Genomic DNA, 8,177 nt, shown 5'->3' on the forward strand with positions numbered 1-8,177 from the left:
TTGTCGACCTGTTGTATGCGTTGATGGGTCTTTCTTGAAGACTAGGTATGGTGGAAAAATGTTGTGTGCAGTGGCTTTGGATGCAGGGAGTCATATATTTCTGATAGCTTTTGCTATAGTTGACAGTGAAAACCACAATTCCTGGACCTATTTTATGAGAAAATTGAAAGAAACGATTGGTGATGTTGAGAACTTAGCTTTTGTTTCGGATAGGCATCAAAGCATTGTTCGTGCTTTGGATATCGTGTTCCCTGATGCACACCACGGTGCATGCTACCACCACATTATTATGAACGTCAACCACAAGTTCAAGACTGACGTCTTCACGAATCACATTTACACGTGTACCTACACGTATTCAAGATCAGAGTTTCACAGAGAATTTGAGAACATTCGGGCCATGAATCCAGCGGTTGCACAATATCTTAAGGAAATTGGATTTGAAAAATGGGTCCGGTCGTACTTTCCAGGGGTACGTTACAATGTAATGACGAGCAACTGGACTGGGAGCTTCAACAACACAACTAAGGATGCAAGAGGCTTCCCGATCACTGCTGGTGTAGCATTCCTGAGGTACAAAGTCCAGAAGTGGTTTGCTTCACGAAAAGAAAAAGCGGACAAGTGGACGAAACCCCTAGCACCAGAAATGGAGGAGGACTTGACATTGCATTTTGAAAAAGGTTGGTATTTGAACGTTGACTCATGCGGGCCTTACACGTTGCAGGTTCACCCTGGAGGAACAGTTATGACCGGTGGCGTAGTGGACTTGCAGGAACATACTTGCACTTGCGGCTTGTCACAGTGCATGAAGTTTCATTGTCCTCATGCATGTGCTGCATCTCAGGAGCGAAGTATTAGCGCGTACACACTATGCTCGCCATATTACACGACTGAATATTGGAGGAGGACATATGAAGGAACAATTATGCCAGTTGGTGACGAGGATGATTGGGAATTGCCTGATGACATCAAGAACATGACAGTTGGAGTGCCTGTTGAGAAGCAACCAGTAGGGCGACCCAAGAAGTAAAAGGTTGGAAGAATTAAGAACAACCGAACTGCTTGTAACGGTGAAAGGATTATCAAATCACGAAATTGTAGCAAGTGCGGTGCCAATGGGCACAACAGAAGCACTTGCAACTACCGAGGTTAAAAATGTTATTTTAGTTTATTTGTATCGTGATGTGTTGGACTATTATGTATTGTTATTGAATTAATGTTGGACTATTTTAAATATTCGAATTTGTGATATTTTATGTTTACATAATTATTATAATTTGTTACATGAAAGAAAAGCGTAAAATTTGTATGAACTCTTAAAAAAACATAAACATACCAATAAAAAAAACCAGTTACATTGTTATCTTAATAAATACCAAATAAAAAACACATTTGTTCATGCTAAATTCTGGTAAAACAAATCTACACACCACCGCTCTCTAAATTTCTTCATATTCTCATCGTGCACATTATCAAACGTAGTCTCCAGCATACTATGCTTGATGTGCTCTATCACGTACACCCCGCAGTTACCGCTGTATGAGACAATAAAAAGTAAATAAATAAAAGTATGCAAATTAAATTCAAGTTAAATAACCAAAAAAACAATTGTAATTAAGTTACCTTGTCTTTGTCTGTGGAACAACGACCCGATCCATGACTTTTGAAGTGAAATTTCTGACCTGGCTCTCTGAGGCGGTAAGTTGAGGCACGAGGATCATGTCACGAGTCTCGAATAGGCCAGCCTGCAGCAGCAAATTTGGTAGTAATTTTTCCCACATTGCCAGGTGACGCTTCAATTCGTTCGGGGAAATCGATTCGAGGCTCGAGTCAAATATGTTCAACAACCAATGATCCAGATCTACCTCTAGTGCCACCCAATGCTTTGCTCCATCGAAGTAGAGGGCCATATATATTCTCTCCTTGTTCTGCCAACTAGCCAAGAATTGACTTTCATCCCCTCGAATCATATCTAATATGCTCTCGTCCCACTGATAGTTAGCCTGCTCATCACCCGCAGCTTCCCACCGAGCAATAACTCCTGCTGGGAAAATACACTGCATGATGACACATCTATTTGGGTAGGCCTCTGGATAAAAGTGTTGCCGCCTCCTCATCAAATGGAATGCCGCATCCAAATGCTAAAACATGAAAATTAAATATGTCAGAGATTAAATAAAAAAGAGTTAGATAAAGTCTTTAAAAGCAAAAGCAGTAAAAAAGTCTTAAAAACTTACATCGTTCCCAAGCCAAAACTTCGGAGTATGTAGTTCGAGGAACCAAGACGAATGGTATCGACCGGTGAAGCACTCTCTCGGGTAATTGTTCCCAATCTGGCCGAGTACCCAATTGTGAAAAGTCTTGAGCAACTTCCGATCAACCACTCTAAGTGGGTCCGTATTCACGAGTGTCGAAGTAGCCCTAGCCTTCTTCTTCATTTCAGTGTACTCAGCGAACCACCTAGGCCGCCTTCTCTTCCTCCAGTTCTCCATGACTTCTGGAGCTGTCTCTAACACCTGCACCTCAGAATCCTGAGTATCCCCGATGCTGGTGATATTCGTCTTCTCAGGTGTACAGAACATGTCATCATCATCCGGTTGGTAATCATTTGGGAGAATGAAGTCATCTTCCGGTGTCCGAGCCTCCTCTTCCGGTTGTGGGTGTGGCTGTGGCTGTGAATCTGCTGCCGGCCTTTCAGGATCTTGCAGGAGCGTCATTATGGTCTTCAACTGATCCATAATCGCTGTTTGTCCTCTTAGCAGAGTGGCCTGCCCCCTCTCCACAGTCTCCAACCTTGCCAAAATGGCAGGGTATACTGGATCGCGAGCCTCCGAGGTGCTGGGAATAGAAGCTGACGGGGGAACAGGAGGACCCTGTGATGCTGCAAGTGGGTCAACACCACAATGATCTGGAACTGAAGCTGAAGATGGGTCAACACCAGACCCATCTGGAACTGCAGGCGGTGCACGTGGAGGAGACGGTGGAGGTGGTGTAGAGTCTTTAAATATTCGGGCTGCCTCCGCTCGTTCTTCCAATGTGGAGGCAAGCTTTTCGGCCTGGCTTCGCAAAGCATCCTGTGTTGGTTGCCCATCCTCACCCAACACAAGTTCCTCCAAGTCAACAAATAACGGAGGCTGACCCCCGGTTATGTAACTCACAAACTCAATCTCGTTCGGCCGAGGACATAACATGGAGTACACTGTCAACTGAAAAATATAACAAATATATTAATATAATGTATGGAAATTAACACGAATTCAACATAAAGCGTAACAAACTTACATTTTTATCAAATAATCTGGTCACTTCATCCTTCCCGAGTGTAGTGTTCGGCTTACTCTCCCAGTTGACCATTCTCGGAAAGCGATGCGACCTCCTCACTGCATACTCGTTGCCCAGCTGTAATATGGCCTCGTATGCCCAATACTACAACGCTGCAGCATAGCCGTAGGCTGAGTATTTTGCCTCCTTCTGAGTGACTCCCTTCTCAATCTTTTTCAACATCTTATTCTTCACATCCAAGTAATCCTTGTTACAAGTTTCCATCAGCTTGGTGTAAGAAATCTTTCCCTAGGGGTACTCGTAGAAGAATGGAAGGTTATCAACCATTCTTATCACAAAAGGAGGAACGACAGTCTTCTCCTCCTTACCAGTGAGGACGCCCATAACAAACAAGGCCATCCCCAACTTGTAGACATCATCAGCTTCTGTGCAACTCTCAAAAACTCTGCGCAGTTGGCCGAAGCTGATCGAAGCACTACCGTTGAAATATTCCAGAATCAACCGGTCAGAGCTTCCATTTTGTTTGATGTCTTCCTCAGTAGGGCCGGGCAACAAGTTTAACCCGGTGACCAAGCCGAACTCCACCCTCCCAAATCTACATCTCTTCCTTCCCACATAGAAATGCACCTCGTCCGGCTTGTCAGATTTTATTTTGTGAAGCATCAACTGATGAAAAAATGCTCCAGAAAATTGTATGGGCGCTCTCTCGAAATTTTTTTTGAAAGGGGATTCCCTCACCCTGTCCAATAGGTTGAATTCTTCAAATTTAGCCTTAATCTTCGGGTAGTAGTAACTACCCCCGCGCCATGTGACACGGCCAGTGTAATGGTCCGACACTGGAATTATAAGATGTGCAGTTCCCTGAAAAAAAAAAAAAAACCAACAACGATAATTAATAATTAATAATACAAAAATACAACGATTATTGTTTCTTTAATAATAAAAAAAATTAATCAAACAATTATTAATAATTAATATAAAACAATTATAATAAAAAAAAATAAAAAAGAAAACAATATCAAATAATTAATATAAAATAATTATTAATAAAAAATAATTAATAAAACAATAACTAATAAATAATATAAAATAATTATTAATAAAAAAAATAGAACAATAATTAATAATAAAAAAAGTTATTAATAAAACAATTATAAATAATTAATATAAAACAATTATTAATAAAAAAATAGAACAATAATTGAAAATTAATAATAAAACAATAATTAGTAATTATAACTAAAACAATAATTAATAATTCATATAAAATAATCATTAATATGAAATAATCAATAAAACAATAACTAATAAATAATATAATATAATTATTAATAGAACGTTAACACTAATTCATAATTAATAACAAAACAATAATTAATCATTAATAATAAAAAAATTATTAATAAAATAATTATCAATCATTAATATAAAACAATTATTAATAAACAAATTATTAATATAACAATTATTAATTAATGTAAAACAATTATTAATAATTAATAATTAATATAAAACAATTATTAATATAAAACAATACCTAGTAAATAATATAAAATAATTATTAATAAAAAAAATAATAATCAATAATTAATAATAAAACAGTTATTAATACTAAAACAATAATTAATAATTACTCAAACAACATAACTAATAATTAAAAAACAATAAAAATTTAAAAAAATAATTAATAATCAATACTACAACAATAATTAATAATAAATACAAAATTATTAATTGGTAATCAAACAATAACTAATTACTAATTAATAAAACCCAAAAAAAAAAAAAATCAACCCACGGGTCCGATGGCTACCAATCGGATCCACTGAGAGGTCCGATTGGTAGCCATCGGAACCATACAAAACAATTACTAAGCATCGGCCCCATTAATATTTAAAAAAACGAAGAAAAAAAAACAACGTGGGTCCGATGGGTATGATTGGCCCGATAGGGCCCCCATCGGTCCATACACTAAGCATCGGCCCACCATTAAAATACGAAAAACCAAAAACAACTTTGGTCCGATGGGTCCAATTGGCCCGATAGGGTACCCATCGGACCCATCGGCCCATAACAACATCGACCCATCACCCAAAACCCAGCCCCATCGGACCCTATCATCTAACCATCGGACCCGAGCCAAAGGAGCCATCGGACCATCGGACCAAGCTGGAACCATCGGACAAGCTTCTTCCCCAGATCCGAATGGCCACACAGTCCCATTTTCACCATTTTCATAGTCCGATCACGGATCCGAATCCCATTTTCACAACAAAATTCTTAAATCTAAACAATAATATTTCACAAACAATCTAAACCCTTTCTAGAAAAAAAAACAAAAAAAAAAAAAACACATACCTTTGACATTTTTGGAGTGGGTCGGGGTTGGGAGTTCGTCGGAGTGGGTCGGGGTTGCGAGCGTTGGGGTTGCGAGTTAGTCCGAGTGTGTGCTCAACGTTGGGGTTGCGAGTTCGTCCGACTGTGTGGGTTTTTTCTTTTGGGTTTGGTGTGGGTTTGGTGTTCGGCTGAGAGAGACGAAGAGAGAGGAAGAGAGAGGTTGATTTCAAATGAGAGGGGTAGTTTAGGAAAATTGGTAAAATGGTCATAGATTACCAATTTTAATAACTTTGCATTTAGGGGAAAATTTTTTGGGTAATGTAAGTATAGGAATTCAAATTTCCCTTATAAATTCATCACTTGTGTATTCCCAAAGTAACTTTGGCACATGAATTACTTAATAGATTTCGAATTTCAAAGAAATTTCTAAACATACTCATATACAACTAAAATAAATAAATAAATGCTAGAAAGGTAAATAAATAAATTACTCTTTTAATTAAAATTAAATACCAAAACACAATAAATATATTCAAATTTGAAAATATACCAAACTATTGGAATCGTGTTTTGGAAAAATATATGAAAAAAACTAAGGTTGTTAAGATAGACAGTTTAGGGTAAATACTATTTTAGATCTAGTGTTTTGCAAAAGTTACCAATTGAACATTCTGTTTTGTTAAATGATAAAATGAATCATGTATTTTTTAAAATTGTACAAATAACACCGTAAATTGATTTTTTGTCAAAATAAAACTTAATAATAATCTGATCTAGAGATGTTATGATAAAATTTGTTACATGTTCTATATCTGTTCGTGTTATAAATTGTCTTAAAACTAGTTATATTAAAAAATAAAATTTTTGAAAATTGAGTTCAGGGTCTTATTTTTACTATTTTGGAAAGTATAGGGTCTATTTTGTCATTTAACAAACCAGATGATCCAATTAATAACTTTTACAAAATACAGGGTCCAAAATGGTATTTACTCAATAAATTATGATTATAAATATTTAAGTAAATATTTTGTTCTTTAATTATTAATTAAATAAAACTTCAATTGTGTTGGTTGAAGTCTATCAAAGATACTTTTAAGAAAATAATTAGTTTTTTTAGGTGACATTTGGTAATATATTTTTTTTTAATTTTTTAATCATAAAAAATAAAAGTAAAATTTTTATTTTTAAATTTTTGTTTCTTAAAAATAAAAATGTGTTCTATAACCACTTTTATTTTCAATTATAAAATAAAAAAAAAATTGTGTTCTGTAAATTTCATTTTCATTTATTGATTTTATTTAAGTCAGATCCGGGTCCAGGTCCGAGTTTCAAGGTCTAGGTTGGGGTGGGAGTCTAAAATATTGATAAATATATATATATATAACTTTTCAAAAAAAATTTGAAAGATACTTTTTTTTGTTTTCAAAATTTTGAAAATTTTGATTCTCAATTAAAAAATTAAAAAGTCAAAAAAAGTTTTATAGAACATGATTTCGAAAAATATTTTCACTTTTCTAATTTTAAAAATAAAAAAAAAATGACTAAAAAGTGTTACCAAACACACTCTTAATTAATCAAAGAATTTTTTTTATTCAATTTAAAAATTAAAAAAAAATTGTGACTTTTAATTTTTTTTTTTTTTAAAAAAATGATAGTTGTGGTTAATTACAGATAAAGTTAAGGGCTATTTACAAAAATATGGGAAAATGAAGATATGTTTTGATATATGGCATAAAAACTTAATTACCCTAAATATGGCATTTTTTTTAAAAAAAAAACTTACAAATATGGGAAAAAGTCATGAGGAATGCCATAAAAAACTTTAAATTTGTGTTTTTTTTTTCTTTTTTTAAAAATAAATAAAAAATGATCTCAACTGTAGATGTTGTTTTTTTTTTACAGAAATTAAACTTTTTTATTATTATTTAAACTACTGTTTGTTCTTTTTTCTTTGTTTTTTTGTTAAAAACTAATTATTTCATTAAAAGCAGCAGAAAAAAAAAAAAAACCCAGTTTCATCAACATGACCCTGAAAAAAAAAACAATATAAAAAAATATAATTTAAAAATAATACAAACTTTAAAAATCAGTTTCATGAACATTGAAAGAAACTAATAATTTCATTAAAAGAATAAAAAATTAATAGTTTCATTATGTTATTACAAATTTTTTATTTTAACTTACTTTTTTATTATTTTGTTTCTAAGTTCGAAACTTACACTTATATTTTGTTTTTAATATTGGTATGCATGGTGTGTTGTTTTGATTATATTTGTAATTAGTGTTTTTTTTTTTTTTGTATTTTTGTGTGTGTGTGTGTGTGTATTTTTTTTATTTGATCGTCTAATGAAACTGGTTTCAGTTAACTTTATAATTAACATTTATATTTTGTTATGATTTTTTATAGTGTTGAAACTGGTTTCACAGGTTTTAACTGTTCTGTAATGGGATTGCTCAATTTTTATGATATTATTGTATTTTTTTAGTTTGTATAAAACCAGTTTTATTATTGTATGATATTTGAACAACAATTTTTATTTTATTTTAAATAATCAGTT

The 8,177-nt window shown here is 33.7% G+C and overlaps 1 protein-coding gene across 1 annotated transcript; it reads right to left on the reverse strand.

The window, feature by feature from the left end:
- Window positions 1–1,321: 1,321 nt before the first annotated feature.
- LOC115720864 (uncharacterized) lies at window positions 1,322–3,208 on the reverse strand. The gene is made up of 3 exons (XM_061105397.1): window positions 2,238–3,208; window positions 1,624–2,141; window positions 1,322–1,535 (listed from the first exon to the last, which is right to left on the reverse strand). The coding sequence occupies exons 1-3, from the start codon at window positions 3,189–3,191 to the stop codon at window positions 1,397–1,399; spliced, it is 1,611 nt and encodes a 536-aa protein (XP_060961380.1). The 5' UTR covers window positions 3,192–3,208; the 3' UTR covers window positions 1,322–1,396.
- Between the last annotated feature and the right edge of the window lie 4,969 nt (window positions 3,209–8,177).

This window comes from Cannabis sativa, chromosome X, assembly GCF_029168945.1.
Source record: "Cannabis sativa cultivar Pink pepper isolate KNU-18-1 chromosome X, ASM2916894v1, whole genome shotgun sequence".
Lineage (NCBI taxonomy): Eukaryota > Viridiplantae > Streptophyta > Magnoliopsida > Rosales > Cannabaceae > Cannabis > Cannabis sativa.

What these genes read in the sequence shown, in the direction of transcription:
- LOC115720864 (XM_061105397.1), bottom strand. Translation starts at nt 3,191, where the DNA reads ATGTTATGTCCTCGGCCGAACGAGATTGAGTTTGTGAGTTACATAACC. An exon ending in AGTTTTGGCTTGGGAACGAT is followed by an intron (nt 2,142 to 2,237) that starts GTAAGTTTTTAA and finishes TTCATGTTTTAG; the next exon opens with CATTTGGATGCGGCATTCCA. An exon ending in GTTCCACAGACAAAGACAAG is followed by an intron (nt 1,536 to 1,623) that starts GTAACTTAATTA and finishes TGTCTCATACAG; the next exon opens with CGGTAACTGCGGGGTGTACG.